Here is a 19,536-nt window from a genome sequence, read left to right as displayed (position 1 = left end):
GCCCAAGGGTGACCAGAAAGCTTAACCTTTATTATATAGCCTGGTTACCCTTGCCCGTCACATTGGTCCTCTGGAAGGCAGGGAGCAGACAGAGGAAGCAGATGCAGGCTCCGGGAGCCCCTTCCCTTCCTATTACTTGGTGCTCTGGAAGGCAGGGAGCAGACAGAGGAAGCAGATGCAGGGTCCAGGAGCCCCTTCCCTTCCTATTACTTGGTGCTCTGGAAGGCAGGGAGCAGACAGAGGAAGCAGATGCAGGTTCCAGGAGCCCCTTCCCTTCCTATTACTTGGTGCTCTGGAAGGCAGGGAGCAGACAGAGGAAGCAGATGCAGGTTCCAGGAGCCCCTTCCCTTCCTATTACTTGGTGCTCTGGAAGGCAGGAAGCAGACAGAGGAAGCAGATGCATGTTCCAGGAGCCCCTTCCCTTCCTATTACTTGGTCCTCTGGAAGGCAGGGAGCAGACAGAGGAAGCAGATGCAGGGTCCAGGAACCCCTTCCCTTCCTATTACTTGGTGCTCTGGAAGGCAGGGAGCAGACAGAGGAAGCAGATGCAGGTTCCAGGAGCCCCTTCCTTCCTATTACTTGGTGCTCTGGAAGGCAGGGAGCAGACAGAGGAAGCAGATGCAGGGTCCAGGAACCCCTTCCCTTCCTATTACTTGGTGTTCTGGAAGGCAGGGAGCAGACAGAGGAAGCAGATGCAGGTTCCAGGAGCCCCTTCCCTTCCTATTACTTGGTGCTCTGGAAGGGAAGTGAACATCAACATTTCCCAAGAAAACAAAAACTGCCGTAGTGATGGTTACACTTGTTTAAGCCAATTATCGTTTTGTTGTTTAAAACAAATGTTTGTATTGCAGTTGCTTTGAGCTCTAGATAGGACTGAACTGGAAAGCTTAAATAAAGCCATTTTATTGCCCTATTAAAAACTAGTATAATGTATTTTAGGACAATTGCATAAACCACCCCACCAAAAATAAGAATGAAACTGTTTGAAAAATTGAATATTACATTTATACAACACAGTGTATTGATTAGACCAGCGGCGCGCAAACTGGGGGGAGCGCCCCCCGGGGGGGGCGGGAGAATTTCTAGGGGAGGCGCGGGCTGTTACAGAGGCTCCGCACTATTCCCCACGGCATTTAAATTAAATGCAGGGGGAAGCGTGAGGCCTCTGTAGCTCACTTACCTGCTCCCTGTCGGGTCTTCTGTGACACATCGCCATGGCAACGCGCGTCAAATACTGCGGCGGGGTCACGTCATGTGACGTCACATGGCCCCGCGACGTCATTTGACGCAGAGTTGTTGGAGAAGTGGGCGCGAACGCTGCGGCTCCCGGGCAGGGAGGCGCAGCTCAAGACGTTTACGCACCCCTGAATTAGACGGTTGGATTAAGCATGCGCTCCCAAACCACCCTTATGTGTGTGGTCAAAAGAAGTATAATATTTAATAGTGACAATATAACTACTGTGACTAGTGATTATCAAAGTGTTACAACCATCTGAATACATTATAGTGAAAAGGCAACATATATAAAAAAAAATATTATAATACATAAAATTGCTGCTCAAACCCTCAAGACGAACTGTTTCCAAATTCCTCAAGTGTAATTGTTTTTCCAAGCATGGGGGAGCCCAAGGTATACCAAAAAGAGACAACAGGATAACCAATAGTGCAATATGTTAAAGAGGCAATCCAAGCAGCACATTACAAAGAGAAAATATATATGTGTATATATATATATATATATATATATATATATATATATATATATATATATATATATATATATATATATATATACACAGCCTTTGATTAACTTTATTGAAAACTAATTACCTAAACTACCGATCAATTTGTTCTCCTGTAGTGGTTCAGCAAAGATCTGTGTAACTCAGCAGCTACAATGTATTCTTGCAACTGGATTGAAAACTGGTTGAAGGATATTGAGTTGGTCGTAAATTGAACTTTTTCAGATTGGGCAAATGTTCTGAGTGGCGTACCTCAGGAATCGGTCCTGGGACCCCTGCTTTTTAACTTGTTTATTAATGACCTTGATGTTGGAATAGAGAGCAACGTCTCCATCTTTGCTGATTACACTAAATTGTGTAAGGTAGTAAAATCAGAACAATTTATCTCCAGAAGGACTTGGAGAGACTGGAAACTTGGGCAGGTAAATAGCAGATGACATTTAATACAGATAAATGTAAGGTTATGCATTTGGGAAACAAGAATAAATAGGCGACTTACAAATTAAATGGGGATAAATTGGGAGAATCCTTGATGGAGAAGGATTTAGGAGTGCTTGTAGACAACAGGCTTAGCAATAGTGCCCAAAGTCATGCAGTAGCTGCAAAGGCAAACAAGATCTTATCTTGCATTAAATAGGAATAGATGAGAGGAAGTAAATATAATTATGGCCCTCTATAAAGCATTAGTAAGACCACACTTTGAATGTGGAGTACAGTTTTGGGCACTAATCCATAGAAAAGACATTATGGAACTAGAGAGAGTGCAGAGAAGAGCCACCAAATTAATCAAGGGGATGGACAATCTAACTTATGAGGAGAGGCTAGCTAAATTAGATTTGTTTACATAGAAAAGAGGCGTCTAAGAGGGATATGATAACTATATACAAATATATTCGGGGACAGTACAAGGAGTTTCAAAGAACCATTCCTCCCAAAGGGCAATATAAAGGACACAGGGTCATCCCTTGAGGTTGGAGGAAAGGAGATTTCACCCGCAACAAAGGAAATGGTTCTTTACAGTAAGGGCAGTTACAATGTGGAATTCATTACTCATGGAGATTGTAATGGCAGGTACAATAGATATCTACCCCTTTTGTATCTAAAGCCCTCTCCCGCATTAAACCTCTCACTGACTGCCCCACACCTCTGTGCAGTGGCGGATTTCCCAATAGGCCTTAAAGGCGTGGGCCAAGGGCAGCAAAATTTGGGGGCGGCAAAAATATCCGCCCCCATAAAACAGATGCCATGCTTTCAGGCCTATCGGGCCTTATGGGAAGGCACTTACATCTGGCGGCCACCTCCTTGCTGCCGCCCTCCTTCTCCTTCCGAAAACCAGCAGCATCAAATGATGCCACGGACATCACCAACGGGACATCGCGCCGTCAAATGACTTCATGATGTCGCATTACCATGGCAACGTGATGTCCGCGGTGTCATTTGACGCTGCAATTTGGAATGAGAAGGAGGTCGGCAGCAAGGAGCCGGTAACCACATGGAAGTGCCTAGGGGTGGCGCATCTTACAATCCGCCGCTGCCTCCGTGTGGGCGCTTTCAGGGTCTCAACCATTCTGCGTCTCACCGTCTCACACTTCCAGTATCTTTGGTGTATAAGATAAGCTGCAACTCATCTCTCTGAAAACCCAGACTCTACGCGTTTCGCCTGGAAATGGCTTCCTCAGGAGCCTGACTCCTGAGGAAGCCATTTCCAGGCGACACACGTAGAACATTTAAACATTTATACAACACAACATTGTCATACATTGAATCATTTTTTAAAGTTTATTTTCATGTGAGGTCTTGAAAATGATCTTTCAAGAGGAATTGCATAGAAGATAAAAGAAAAACTAAAAAGTAACAACTAAAATATATGATTGGAATTACAGCTTATCTTTTATCTGGGAAGTTTGTGTCATGATGAAAAAAAGTTTGAAATTCAGGATGATTGGAACAGGATCCTCTGACTTAACCTAATGAGATACATGTTGAGAGCCTGTCAGCCTCAAGGGACAAATGATGTGTAAATAAGACAACTGACCAATAAGGACACTGAAGGGGGATATTTATTAAGGATCCTGAGACGCAATCATTATGACTCCTGACAAAGCCGAATCCATGCGAAACGCATTGAGTTGTCACTGCCACTGCCGCCATTGCTGTTCGCCTGCTGCCTGCTGAGAATCAGCGTCCATCCGTGCTAACCCGTGCATGCGTTCCATGCATTCCATTGCCGTCATGTTCCAATCGCCGGAAGTGACGACACCAGAAGACCAGAAGTGTTACAGACGTGGAGACCCCAGACCACAGAGGACTCTGCAAGACAGCAGAGATCAGAGACTGACCGCACCTTTAGTAAACCCTTACGGATTATGTGTGTTTTTTCTCATATTTGATTCATCTTCCTAATACCCATAGATCGCACTATAGTATGTTCCCTGTGTTTTGTATCTGAAAGCTTAATGCCACTGAGGACCAGTGACCAGACCTGAGCTGATCAACTTACACCCCATCCAGCACCAATATACCAAATTGAATTTGAAACTGCTCTATTCTTTATTTTGAAATGTGAGTGTACATCTCATAGAACATCTCTAGCATATACCATTCCCATTCCAGACTGTCTGCACTATTGTATGTTTTATATTTTTTCATTTTTTGGTGATATCTGCGCTCCCCAACTCCACCGCCTAGCACTCCACAGAAGAGGATTCCAGACCAGCCTCTAAAAGGGTTTTGAGCTAAATTTCGTACTATCATTTTTTGGGGCACTGTATTAATATATTTTATTATAATATATTTATATCACATTTAATATATCTCATATCCCACTTCCTGATAAGAGCGCCTTATTCACTTTTCTATTCTTCAAATAGCATGTAGCCAGTATATATACAGAGAGAGGGGGTGTATCCTGTTTGCACATACATTTAGGGAGTTACCAGCAATTGGTACAGAGACCCATAGTATCCGTCAGTAACAATCAGAAGGTAGAGTCAGTAACCCACTCCAATCCTACCCTCAATACAATAAATAGGTAGGACAACCTGGGTAGATATAGCGTATGTGTTATTGTAGCCAATTGTGAGCATGTATAATATACGTGTGTGTTAAAACTCACAATCAAATGGGCATACTACATAACCACCTCAATGAACACTGTGTCATATAAATTAAACAGTGACTACAATGGTACCCGCGCTCCTGTGCGAAAAGGAGCTGCACTGAGACATAAAATGACAATGTAGCATGGGGCTCAAAATGCCCGGTAACCGCTATACTGGCCATATGGAGGAAAGCTCAGGTCGCCACTCCCCTGGGCGTCACCATCGTGATGTCAATCGATTCCCCAACGCCATTTTGCGTGACGCGTGCGCTTCATCAGGAGGATGGAGTCATATGGTCATTATTGATAAATCCACAGCGAGTGCAAATTGTAGGATCTTTTTGGACCCTCTTGGGTCTTTTTGTAAAAATCAGAGTGTGTGTCATTAAGATGGAATTAGTAAGGACTGTATAGGTATTATATAAGAGAGAGGTTATTATAAAGTACCCTGGGCTGGACACGCACTGCATTCAGGGGCAATCATTTAGAGCAAGGCATCCATTGCAATGAATGTGCATTAAAAGTGATGTTTAATATACATGTAGCCCCCACCCCCCTTGTGGACTACTAGTTAGTATAAGGAGTTAACAGCATTAATGGATTAACTGTGTGTGGTCACTCGGGTTACTCCTCTCCTCTCCTGTGATGAAAGATGACTGAAAAAAGGGATTGCCACTCCTTTATATGTCTTGTGACATGAAGGGTATATATATATATATATATATATATATATATATATATATATATACCCGATGTTCTAGAAACTGGTTCCTCAGAGTTCAAGCTGAAGCCTCACCATAAGTGCTATGAATAGGTTTGTGTGTATAATTATATGTATTAAGGCTGTCCTGTCACCATTTATTGCTTTCAGTGAAGGAACGTTTCCTATATAGTTAGAGCTGATAGTAATGGCCCAAGATTGTTCTCTGGCCAGAAGAGGAGTAAGTATGTGCTCAGCAGGGAGTTCTCAGAGAAGACGCTCCAGAGGACAATCTGATCGGCCCCACCGGATGCACTGAAATGGAATAGTGATCCCAGAGAATAGTGTGTGTCCCAACAAGGCTCCACCTGAGATAGGGCATTATATACACTATGCGGGAGATTTCCAATCTGACCAATACTAAGTGAAACAAGCATAAGTATCTCCCCAGCGTATGTCAGATCTACCAGGGGAAGAAGCACAGAGTAACCATATTATTTGACACCAGTTGATGTCTGAAGTATAGTCTGTCTGTTATATGGCAAGTATTATAAATGACTGTGAATAAAGCTCTGGTTTGTACTATAAAAGTTCATGGTGCCCATCATTATTCTATCTGCATATCACGCCCAGCCTGCATGGATCCAGCACCCTGACAGGTATTAGAGACTAAGCCCAGCCTGCATGGACCCACCACCCTGACAGGATATTAGGGACTAAGCCCAGCCTGCACCGACCCAGCACCCTGACCAGGTATGAGAGCCTGAGCTCTGCCTGCACCGACCCAGCACCCTAACAGGTATGAGAGCCTGAGCCCTGCCTGCACCGACCCGGCACCCTAACAGGTATGAGAGCCTGAGCCCTGCCTGCACCGACCCGGCACCCTAACAGGTATGAGAGACAGAGCACAGCCTGCACTGACCCAGCACCCTAACAGGTATGAGAGCCTGAGCACAGCCATGTATATATCCAACTAGATATAAACTCCTTTGGAACCGGGCAAGGAGAGTTATATACAAATAATATATAAATGTAAATCTATTACCTTGCAGGGATTTAAAACTATGAAGATATTTTTATTGACGGTACTCAGTCTGCTGTCCCTATTCAATAAGCTGTCAAATGAATGAGACTGAAATCTCCGCCAGCACTGAAAAACGGGTTCACAATAATAAAAATGTTTGAATACCATGGCTCTGAATATAGCATTATGTTATTAGCAAGAATCTGTCCTCATTGCCGCCCACTAGGAAGTTGCTGAGGTTTTGTATTGCTTGATCTGCCTAATAGAATCCCTCTGCTCTATGGTGCTGGCAGTGCTCCACTTCCATGGAGTCCCTGGCGGGCCTAGTACTGCTCTATCGGTGATTAACCCCCTTACCTCGGGGTGGCCTGCCACAACATGGCCATCTGGATGAGAACCAGTGATGGACCGGCCTGTGGGGTGGGTCAACTGTGGCCTGTGAAGATCCTTTCTTCTCATAGCCCGTCTCACATAATATCTTGGAAGTAGTGCCAGGCCATCCTGGTGGGACTCTAATTACACGGGATACTTTCCCTAACTGAATACAATAAGAGAGAAGGTTAACCTATCCTATACATAGGCGCTTACATACCTATACACAGTGAGATCCCTCTTCTTCAGCTCCACCTGAGATCTGATCTTCTAGAAGCGTCCCCTCTCTATTTATAGACTAATTTGATGTCACTGTATCCAGGCAGAAAAGGGGCGGGCTTATCTTCTGCTGAATCACCAGAGCACCATGTGATAGAGAAGGGGGTGTTACTCACAGATTTTACCCCTTAAGACCCTATTAATCACAGAGGATGGTTACAATCAAGTAGTCCATACAAAAACTATTTAACCTGTACAATGCCGGGTGGTCTGGCAGCAGCAGAGGGCCACCGGCTCTTCCAGGTCATGTGATCGTTCCAGTAGCAATCCCATGACCATGTCAGCTCTCGGAGGCCGGAAACGGAGGTGGAAGGGGTTCCACTTTCATTTCATTCTCACTGGCCCAAATACACCCTGGGAAACAAGCGCCCATGACATGCAGTACCTGGTGTGTTATAAGGGGCTCAGGCATGACAGGGCTCGTGCCATGCTAGGCACTGTAAAGGTAACATTGCTATATCTCTGCCATCATAAGCTGCTTAAAATGTGAGCGTGACGTCTGTAACTAGGGGAAAAAGGGGAAAGTTAAGGTAACGTGTAAAAGAATCGTGAGTGGGTGCGGGCTTCATTGTCACAGTGCAGGTTGGGACATCGTGTTTGCGTTTGGTGACTCCACCAATCTCAACAAAGCTGTTGTTTTTCTTTCCCTGTCAAACCCTCCTGTTCCTCCTCACTGACTGGGCGGCTTCTCTGTTTGTGATGTAAACACAGAGCTAGCACTTCGCTCTCAGCTTGCTCTGGGGACGGGAGAGAAAGACTGAAGTTACCCCTGTAGCTCCAGAAATATTGACACATTTATATAAACAAGACTTCAGCAATCCTAAAACAATTGCGTTTATGTTTCATTTTAATCCACCCTTTTTTCTTTTTTTTTGCCCTTTCTCCATCTTCAGTTTCACTTGTAAACCTGCTGTACTGTACTGAGCTTCTCTCTGGTCATCTCCTTTTACACATGATCCTACTGAGTACATATATCTCTTCACCTCCCACTAGGCTGCTTGGATCGTAAGCCTTGTAGGGCAGAAACTCCGTGGCACATTAATTCCACGTATGTCTGTATGTATTAATTGCGTATTTCTCTGTTTAATTTACAGGATGTATCATTTATTTTGTCCAGCGCTGAAGGAACTGAATATGCAGCATTACACTGTATCACAAAATCTCATGTTCAATTCTATAACATACCCAGAGGTGGAACTATGGGGGGGTAGGCAGGTGGCCCGGGCACAGCCACTTAGGGGACACAAGTCGGGCTGGCAGTGATGGGTGGCGATGGCCGAGAAGGAAGGTGGAGGAGGGGGGCGGATAGTGGTGTCTGCTGCCAGAACGGGCTCTGATTCATCCAATATGTAGGGACTAGGGACTTTTACCTAGGGGCGGGGAGAGAGAGCAAGAAAATGGGGGATGGAGGGGAGAGCAAGAAATGGAGGATGGAAGGAGGGAGAGCAAGAAATGGATGGAGGGGTGCAAAGATACCTAGTTCCTCATCTGAACATGCCCATTGGTTTTTCAACACTTGCATGGAAACCCAGGATCCACACTTAATGTTCTTCAAACAGTGTCTGTTAGTAATAAGACATGATGGCCCTTTCCTCTGTCGCTCTACTGCTAAAACTCTAACTCAGGCCCTTATTCTCTCCCATCTTGACTATTGTAACCTCCTGCTGTCCGGCCTTCCTGCCTCTCACCTGTCTCCCCTACAATCTATCCTAAACGCTGCTGTTAGAATCACTTTACTCTCTCCTAAATCTGTCTCAGCGCCTCCCCTGCTGAAATCCCTCTCCTGGTTTCCTATTAAACTCTGTATCACACACTCAATTCTCCTCCTCACTATTAAGGCTCACTCTTCTGCCCCCCCCCCCCCCCCCTTACATCTCAGTCGTAATTTCTTGCTATACAACTCCTGCCTCTTGTATTCTGCTCAAGGATGTCTTCTGTCTCCCCCTTTGGTATCTAAAGCCCTCTTCCGCCTAAAACCTTTCTCACTCACTTTCCCACACCTCTGGAAGGCCCTTCCCCTCAATATCCAACAAGCACTCTCTCTATCCACCTTTAGGACCTTTCTTAAAACATACCTCTTTAACAAAGCATATGGGTAGCTCCGTGGCTGATACTACACATCTCATATGCACTGCCCTTGACATCTTACAGACGCACTTACCAGAACACCCTCCTGCACTCTCTGTACGTTCTTCCTACTTACACCTTAGATTGTAAGCTCTTTAGGGCAGGGACTCCTTTTCCTATTGTTTTATGTCTGAAGCGCTTATTCCCATAATGTGATCTAATATGGTCACGTGTATTACTGCTGTAAAGCGCTATGTACCTCGATGGCGCTATATAAATAAAGATATACTGTACATACATACCCTTCATTAGACAGCTCTAATTCGCATACCACACAGTCATCCTGGCCATTAATGGACAGACAGAGGCACAGTATTGGGGAATTGAGCAATAAGCAGAATGCATTTAGCTCCCTAACTGCATTAGAGCTGTTACATGGCAGAGCTGAGAGTGTTTCCCTGAGCTCCTGAAATGGCACAAAGAAGAAATTAATGGTCTGAAAAAATAAAACATTTCAGAGCTGCCGCACAGATCTCAGTGTATCTGCGTTATCGAGCACAGAGGAGGCAACTGTTAGAACAGCGTTACAGCATACACATCACTATAATCGTGCTCCATGAGTTGTGATATGTCCGGGCAGGTGGCATCTCATGTAACCTGTATGCAAAAATATGACGGAGATAAGAAGTCCCATCTTTTTATTGTATTTGGTAGAAACCTGTTGAAGACTTGGAGAAGACACGGTGTAAGGGTTAAGGGGTCTTCAATGTGCAGTGTTCATTTCCAGTCTGTGAGTTACTTACTTTCTGTGTGATCCTGAGAAAATGGCTTTACTACCTGTGCCACAATTCATGCACCTAATATTGGGTTGGTATAATATATCACCCCCTTTGGGAGCTGCTAATTTGGGATGTGTTTTTCAGGATCTCAGACCAGAGATGGCTGCATGTATTTCATTGAAGTGTCACTGTAGAGAGCTTTGTAAATATAAATATTAATATAAATGCAAAATATAATCTGTAACTTGCTGAACACAGACTCCAGCTGTCTCAGCTCAGCCAATAGGCTTATCCATAGCTATTTCTAGCTTTGTGTGCAGATGTTTTTTGCTAAGCATCGCACACCTAAGCAATGCAGGCCTGCGCAACACAATTTCATGTCATTCTACAACAGGTGAAACATCACACAGAGTTTATGGGGTTATTCATTAAACTGCAATAATACAGTTCACAGCAGTATTGCACAGAAACTCCCATTTAAATCATTAGGAGTTTCCGTACAATTCTGCCTCAATCATCACTATCACAGTTTAATGAATAACCTATGTTACAGATATAAAGATTCTGAGTGACAAAGTGTAAATGAGCACAACAGGTGTGTCACTTTTAGCGTGCCTCAATACAAGACAGTTTTAAGAAGGATGTTTAGCAGAATCCTGAATGAAGGAAGTGCAAAGAAAACAAACAACAAGGGGAGCGCGGTTAAAATAGTGTCACTAGAATAATTACTTTGGAAAATTGGAGGTAGACTGGTTAGCTAGCTAGCCAGACTTACCTAGCACCACCTTAGTGCGCAAGGGTTCTAACTGAACCACAGTCAATGCACTTAAGGTTGTGCAGCTTAATTAGGAATGGGTGGGTGAGAGAATAAAAAAAATATATATATATATATATATATATATATATATATATACATGTATACTCACACAGGCTTGTGTGAGCACTGGTGCAGCGGACAGTGGACCTTGAAGGCGTGCATGAGAATTGTGATTCACGCAAGCGTCCTCTGCTTATGGTAATATTTTTATTACATCACTAGAAGCTTATTGAGAGAGAGCGCCCAGGTACTTTCTGTCGCCTTAAGGAAGTGCAAATCCAGAAAAAACATCTAGAGACAGAGTATTTACCATTCCTTATGCTTCGGCCTCATCTCGCTCTGTATTTTGAAGCTGAAAATAGGTTACAAACCAGACACATTCCTGTGATGAGGATAAAAAAAAAGTGACAAGATACCACTTCATATCAAAATCATGTCAACGTTTAAAGAAAAAAACAATCATTCAAACCAGCCATAATCCATCAGACCGGGTGCTTTTATTAAGAAACAAATTGTTCAGCAGAATGGGAAGATATGATGGAGTTTGCAAAAAATTAAATAACAAGTGATACAGTACTCTGTATGTTTCTGATACATACAAACCCTTACTGCCCCACAGAGTAATGCAACATTTTCTCAAGGAATGCACTGCAATAGCCTCCGGCACTGCAGGGGTTAAACTGTGAGGTAGATTGGCAGATATAAACATAATGGTTTAATGCTCCCCTATATTGTGTATAAATCCCGTTCCTATCACTCATTATTAACAATACAGATGTCTTCATCCCAGCTAATTACAAGATCAGCATCTTCCTTCCTTATTAAAAGAGCAGTCCATGAAACTGTATTAAAACAAAAAAAATGCCATTTCTGGGTGTGTGTATCGTATCTACTTTGATATGCTCCCCGCAATAATCCCTCTTTACTTTGTATTGAGGTTTTTTGCAGGAGTGATAAAAATGACTGACAATTTGTCTGCAGTGGTTTTGATGCCTATTGATTTAAGTGCATATGATACCATAATAAAATGATCATTTTTGAAAGGCTTTGATGTGTCAGAACTCTAAAATAGCAGCAATCAGTTATAAAGCGTGTGTGTGTGTGTGTGTGTGTGTGTGTGTGTGTGTGTGTGTGTGTGTGTGTGTGTGTGTGTGTGTGTGTGTGTGTGTGTGTGTGTGTGTGTGTGTGTGTGTGTGTGTGTGTGTGTGTTTTTGAAGAAAAGCCTAAAAGCGACCATATTTATCAGTACCCACAAGAATTTTTTTCTTTAAAGAATAACACTGCATGGAATAACATTGAACACCAAACCTTATGAGCTAAAGAGCTAATACGTAACAGTGAAACTATTCAATGACCACTTTTTCCCCATATATGTCTGGCCTCAAATTCCTTTCCTCTATAACGGGGCCATCTCAGTCCTCAAGAGCCACCAACAGGTCAGGTTTTCAGGATATTCCTGCTTCAGCACATGTGGTTCAGTCAACGACTGAGCCACTGATTGAGCCACGTGTGCTGAAGCAGGGATATCCTGAAAACCTGACCTGTTGGTGGCCCTTGAGGACGGGAGTTGCCCACCCCTGGCTTAGATCAATCATCAAAACAAAAAAAATCTGAATTTCCCGTTGTAGCAGGGAGAGCAATGACATGATATAATAATCAATAGCAGTGTAATCATTACAGCCAGGCCTGATTTTATGGCTATTTACAGTCAGAGGAAGGGATCGAGTTAACACTTTCAGCACTAGAAGGGCCTGAGACACACTGCAGGGATGCAACCTCATTGCAGAATGCGGCCAACCTCTTAACTGCTGCACCTTATGGGTTATATACCCTTCTTACACTGGAAGTAATAATGCACCTGCTGACCCCTCTACAAGTTACGGGTTTAACCCCTTCACTGCCAAATGGCCTGCGACGACTTTCTGGTCCTTCAATCATCTATAGATTACTGTTTGCACCTCCAACGTTAATCTGAAGCCAAAATGATTCCCAGCAAGGAAAGGGTTATTAAGGGACATGGGTGGGTACTGGGTTTCTCACAGCTGGATGGGCATTGACAGTAGGTGACTGAGGAGGACACAGTGAGTGACAGGGACCTGGGGAGGCACGAATCAAACCTTGGATCAATGCAAAGAAAATTGCGTCCACATTAGTGACATGTTTCTCCATCTTGCATCATATGCAACAATGTCAGGAGATCGGCCGAGGTGCCAGAGAGTCACCCAGAAAAGTTTGTATCGTCCCCCAGATGTGGCCGGGTTTTTTTGCTACAAATAAAAGGGAGAAATGGAACAAGCATTTTATCAGTCGCATTAATATGATACATCCCAATATAACAACTTCTCCAAATGCCCCTCCCCACATTGCACTGGGGCAAAACTGGGGGCAAATATAGTGATACATTGATGCTACGAGGTTGATAATAAATATTCTCTCTCTTTGTCTCATGTTTTCCCCATAATTGCCTCGATGCATCTCCACTCGTGTTTAGTATTTAACGGTGCAATCTTCTATGCCCTGTAGAAAAAAAAGATTTGGTTAACCCATTGAGTGCCAGTGGGTACATCAGACTATTCAAAGGGTTAATGTCTTTTTTTTTTTTTTTAATTAAACATCTATTCTTCCTTTTTTTCAGGTCATTCCCAAAGTTATAAAATAAGGGTTTTGCTGGCTCATGTTTCAATGAGTATTAATCACTTATCAGGCGACATTAGGTGAAAAATACAACCACAATTCATATTTTTCAGAATATTCATCATTTCGAAGCTTCTTCCCCAAATAAAATAGGTGAGATTGTTCCTTTGCCTATAATGTTGAGTGTTGTACTACCTAATTTTAACCCTCTGTGAGCCAGATGTCTCTTAAGACAGTGTTTGTCTCCATCCCTATCCCTGTTTAGTATCACTGCATCCTTCCTTAGAAGTCCCTATTCCCACTATCACCCCTTTATTATTGTGGGCCTTCAATGCAATGAGTTATTCCAACAGTAGGACATTTATTCATTAAACCAAGATAGTGCCGATCAGGGCACTGTCGCAAGGTGACTTCCATGAACTTGAGTGAGAGTTTCTATGTGATAGCGCACCGATCGGCACTATGGCAGCTCAATTAATAACCCCCCACCCCCCCCAAACCCCCAGGAGTAGTGAAGGGGGTGAATGGTAGGGGTGGCAGCAGCTGTGATATGGGGGCGGCTTTCCATGAATATTTACCAAGTTTATTTGATCTATGGCGAAGTCACTTCAGGGGTCTGAATATTGCAGCATTGCTGGTCCCTTCTGCAGTGAAAGGGTTAAATCAAAGTGTGCAGGTGTGGTAATAATGCACTATACCCTTCTGTGCCTGTAGGTGCATACGAGGTGGATATATCATACAATAAGCAGCATGATAAATTGATGTTACCCTCTGCAACGCCCAATGGCGATGTTGTTTATTCGATGCATGTTTTCTGCACTAAAAGGGGCTGTGGGGTTAACCCCTTCAGTGACAAAGGAACCTGCCTCATATTCACTGTAAAGAGTTTGAAAGCCCTGCACCAACGGCCATAATATTTTTTACCCCATGTTAAAGTGACCAGGCTGTAATTTAGAGGGTGACTAGTTCCCAGCTGAGGGAGGAATTTTAACCCCCGAGAGGGTAGACTTGGAAACACTACAGTTGGTTGTGGCCAACTCCAGTCCTCAATGGCCACCAACAGGCCAGGTATTAGGGTTATCCCTGCTTCAGCAAAGGTGGCTCAGTCGTAGTCTGTGCTACTGTTTGAGGCACCTGTGCTGAAGCAGGGATATCCTTAAAACCAGACTTGTTGGTGGCCCTTGAGGACTGCAGTTGGCCACTCCTGCACTACTGGATCCCAGCCACACTCCTATAGAAACCCTGCACTGTGTATAACCTGCTCCTGGCTATTACTGTCATTTATAGGGAAGCAGACAAGATTAGAGTGGCTGGCCAGGCAGAGATCTGGGCTTTGTCTTGCTAACTTCAATTCTAGTGATGCGGAAAGTCTATAGAGATACTTAGTATCATTATATTGTGCTGCATGCTCATTTTCAGAGGGTGGTCGTATTTTCCCCAAACAACCATATATTTTCAGATCCCTCTGGCAGCAAATGTTATTTGTTTTGCATTGAATGCTGACAGGGTTTGCAATGTATTGTTGTGCTTTTCTTTGCCGACCTCTACAGCACGGAACAAAAATTAATTTAGTTTCAGTTCATCCATCACCCAACTTCATTACACAGTGATGTTAACATCTTCACTGCTGGAAGGTACTGCAACTATTAGCCCCGCCAGAACTGAAGGAGTTTAAGGAGCCCTTTTGCAAAATATTTCATTTTTAAGACAAATATACATATATATACATACATATATACACACATATACATACATATATATATATATATATATATATATATATATATATATATATACATACATACATACATACATACATACATACATACATACATACATACATACATATATATATATATATATATATATATATATATATATATATAAACAAATAGTTCTATTTAACCATACACTGTTAACCAAGGTAATTGCAAATAATGCAAATTCTTTTTGTTATAATAATAATAATAATAACTCATACTAGAATGGGGTAGATCTGGCAAATATATTAAAAATATATATTAATGATGAGATGCCTGACAATAATGATACAGAATTATACTTTAGTAGTAAAATATATTGATGCATTCATGTTTTTTTTGTTTTTTTTCAAAGCTGAGTGCCTTACAAAAATAAAGACATACAGATCAGAATGATGCAAGAATGTCTTACTGTATTTTACAAGAAGATGTTGATATTCAGGTACCCATGGTCCCCCAAAAAAAGTGTCTTTAGGGCTTGTCTGTTGGGGGGGAGAAGTCCCATTTAATGTAAATGTTGGAATTCAAGCTTACAAGTCAGCAACTTCCATTCACAGACTTGCAAACTAGACAGAAATGAACTGTACAAATGAGAGTGTCAGACAATCCTTTTCCTGTCCCCTTTGCAGAGAATCTTTTTGAAGGATCTCCGGAAGTCATGGTTGAAGATGGTATAGATAACAGGGTTTAGGGAGCTGTTGCAGTATCCAAACCAGAAGAAAAATTTGAACAAAGTCTCAGGGACGCCGCAAGTCTGACAGATGGCAGTCAGTGTGTAAGTAAAGAAGAATGGGAACCAACAGATGACAAACACCCCTATCACTACAGCCAGGACAAAAGTAAACCTTTTCTCTCTGTTCTGCCTTCCCCTCCATCTTGACCCTTTGGCATTCCTGTCTTCCTCTCTCATGGGCAAGACGTCTCCTGGCTTGATTTGGCTCAGCTTGGTTTTTCCTTTCCCTCTTGGAAGCCTCTCTTGCTTTTTCTTGGATGAATACTGATTGTCCTCGTGGTGATCAGAAGATGAGGAGTCTTCCAAGTCCACCCCGTTGGCTTCTTCTCTTTGCTGGTCCCCCGAGCCTCCAGCTTTCTCGCCATTTAACTTGGCAGACGAGTCCTTGTCTGGGAAGCCATTCTGCCTCTTCTCCGGGTCCCCATTGCTCCTCTTGCTTGGGGGGACCCTCGTTCTCCTTTTGGCAATCTGATAAATTCTAATGTACACCAAGATCATGATCAAGCATGGGGCAAAAAAGGAACCGATGCTAGACGAGATAATGTACCACTTTTCGTCATTAATTTTGCATTTGGGTTCCTCTTCTTTCCCACTTTCTTTTTCTATGGTGATCAAGGGAGGGAACGATATGACTGCAGAGATTACCCACACTATGAAAATGATGCATTTGATCCTGCGTGGGGTTCTCTTCAGGTTGTACTCAATGGCTTGTGTGATGGACCAGTACCTGTCTAAACTGATGGCACACAGGTGAACTATTGAAGAAGTGCAGAAAAGTACATCCAGCGCCAGATAGATCTCACACCAAACCTTGCCAAAGTACCAGTACTTCATCAGCTCATTGGCCAAAGAGAAGGGCATCACTAGGGTTGCCACAAGAATGTCTGCTGATGCCAAGGACACCAAGAACAAGTTCTGTGGGGCTTTCAGGGCTCTACTGGTTAATACTGCAATGATAACTAGGACATTCCCAAAGACAGTGAAAAGCATGAGAATGCCCACCAAGGTAATGAGAGCAAGTGTGATCTGCATGGAGTAAGGGTGTCCTTCTTCCCCTGGGTCAGTCCCGTTGTGCATGGTGCCATTATAGCAGTCCCCCTGGCACTCCATGGAAGAGACGCCCCCCCTTTCCACTAACGGGTTCTCAAAGTTAATCATGAAATATAGTGTTCTTCTGCCTTAGGATCACCCTTGTTATCTTCTCAATCTGCACCAACATTTACCTGTCAGGCTGTCAGGCGCAGGACCAGTCTGAGGCTCTCATGTCCTCCTGCCTAATCTTCTTCAAATCCAGATAGTTCCCACCGATGTATGAAACGTTTTCATTGAAACACAATCTCCCTAAATCCCCCCCCCCCCCCTCTCCCCCTTTGTTCGATTGTCTTCTGCTTTTATTTTTTCCTCTCCTCCTTCTCTTCTATTTGATCAGCAATAAAGACCAGACTCTTACCTTATCCTGTGACCAACCAACAAATATCGTTTTGTTTAACCCAACGATCAGGTTGCATAGTTTTTTTCTTCTTCTGTGAAATCAGATTTGCAGGGCGGATGAAGAGGACTATATAGTGTCATAGGATACATGCCCCAGTAAAGACTTTAAGGAGTAGGCTTATGATTTCCAAACTATGTTCTTCTGTTTCACAATCGATTCATTAATCATTCAGAAACCGATGATCCAAGGAAATGTTGCTTTGTATGTGAGAATATAGCTAGATCAGTGGAATGGAGTATTGTTTGCTGTGCCTGCCTTGTGCTGTCCTCTGTATAGTGTCCTGCAGCTATAGGATATCTGCTGTTGATGTTTGATCAGAGTGGTGGGGGGGAGGAGGAGAGGAATCTTTGCTTCTGTTGTTTCATGAGCTCTCAGGAACTGGACTCGTTTTATAGCTGCAGCATCAGTGGTGTATCACAGAGCAGTCAGCGTCACCCTCACGTGGGAATCTGACATATCCACACCCTCCACACACCCCTCCGCCCTTGCATCCTGTACACCACTGTGCTACCTCTCACAGCCCCAACCAGGGAGCCAGGGATATGCTCCACCTCACCTCTCAGTAACCTCACATCTCAGGGGTGGTGCTCAGTACAAGCAGACCAGGCAAAGTGCTCAAGCTGCTATTCAGTGTTCCACTGCACTGCACCTGCACTCAGCACTCTAGCAGGTAAAGGGAGGGGCTTCAGACACACACACATAGGGGGGGGGGGCAGATATTCAAGCAAACGTGAGAAATATGACCAAGTTTACAATCTGAGAAGGGTTAGAATTAGAACATGGGGCTGTGAATTCACTACCCGAAACCTGTGTGCCAAGGGAAGTCACTTTAAGAGCATTTTCGGAACAAGCTTTAAGATAACAGCAATAATTCCATCTCCACAAGTCTTTGGATGAAGCCAAAATCACTAAAAAATGACCTCGCGGGACACCCACCCCAGAGGTGCCTGTAAGTATGCCTTTGAAATGTAATTGTAAAGGGACCTTTTAAACTGCAAAGTGCTTTAAAAGGCATATTTAATATGTACCGTATATAACTTGAACCAATAGTTACGCAATGCACTTCCATTTATTGTTATGTCTGTGCTCCGTACTCCACACCTTCTGCTTAGATTGCTAGGTGTATCGTCCTTAAAATGCTGACTATCTGGTGTTTCAATTCACCTCTATTGCAGTTGGCTCATCCATACTGTATAATTATTATTATTATTATTATTATTATTATTATCAGCACTGGTATTATTTTGTAATAATAATGTGATTCTTTTTTATTTTACCTTATTCTTTTAATAATATGCCTATTTTCATCAACTGTTTACTGTTATTAATAATGGCAATTATATTTATAATAAGTCATAATTCTAGCTATTATTCCTAATATTATTGTGTTATTGTTTCTGTTATAATTCCTAATTACTGCCATTGTGATTCATTTCACAGGAACAGAATGACAGTGGGAACATCTTAACTGCCTTATGATGGAGATATGGATAATGCAGCCAGTCAGTGTCCAGTTAAACTTCAGGAGATCTCTCAAGTACTCACCTAAGAGGAGTGTGATGGGAATGAGGTTTTCTGAGCTTGTTTGTGCAATTACACCAGTGGTGAGTGTGTTAGAGAGGCTTGTGTGTGAAACGAAAAATAGAAACAGGAGCTAATAGCTTGGAATAGATGTGCAGATATCATTCTGATACCTTCCCTTGAGTTGGGTGTAACGCTTTCAATGCTGGTAGGAGTGTGATGCAGAACAACATGCAGGTTTAAAGGGGGTTATTCATCATCAATCAATTAAACCAGGGGTTAATGAGCAATATCGAGTATTGTTAATGCTCAATATTGTACCAGATTCATTTTCAGAGATGACCATGAACAAGCATTTGTCTCCCATACTCCTTCCCTACTATCTCCCATACTCCTTCAGTCTCCCATAATGCTTCCCCCTATCGTCTCCCATATTCCTTCCCCCTGCTGTCTCCCATACTACTTCCCCTACTGTCTCCCATATTCCTTCCCCACTATCTCCTATACTCCTTCCCC

The 19,536-nt window shown here is 43.1% G+C and overlaps 1 protein-coding gene across 3 annotated transcripts; it reads right to left on the bottom strand.

The window, feature by feature from the left end:
- Positions 1-3,784: 3,784 nt before the first annotated feature.
- Positions 3,785-17,963, bottom strand: ADRA2A (adrenoceptor alpha 2A). 3 transcript variants are annotated; one of them, XM_075611863.1, is made up of 3 exons: positions 15,687-17,963; positions 7,159-13,397; positions 3,785-4,052 (listed from the first exon to the last, which is right to left on the bottom strand). In XM_075611863.1, the coding sequence occupies exon 1, from the start codon at positions 17,163-17,165 to the stop codon at positions 15,873-15,875; it is 1,293 nt and encodes a 430-aa protein (XP_075467978.1). In that variant the 5' UTR covers positions 17,166-17,963; the 3' UTR covers positions 3,785-4,052; positions 7,159-13,397; positions 15,687-15,872. The 3 variants fall into 3 exon arrangements, with proteins under 3 accessions (XP_075467978.1, XP_075467976.1, XP_075467979.1); XM_075611861.1 differs by having other exon boundaries at positions 3,785-13,397; XM_075611864.1 differs by having other exon boundaries at positions 3,785-13,147.
- Between the last annotated feature and the right edge of the window lie 1,573 nt (positions 17,964-19,536).

Source organism: Ascaphus truei, chromosome 8, assembly GCF_040206685.1.
Source record: "Ascaphus truei isolate aAscTru1 chromosome 8, aAscTru1.hap1, whole genome shotgun sequence".
Classification (NCBI taxonomy): domain Eukaryota; kingdom Metazoa; phylum Chordata; class Amphibia; order Anura; family Ascaphidae; genus Ascaphus; species Ascaphus truei.
Note: the sequence above shows the minus strand (reverse complement) of the source record. Positions and strands in the feature narration are given on the sequence as shown.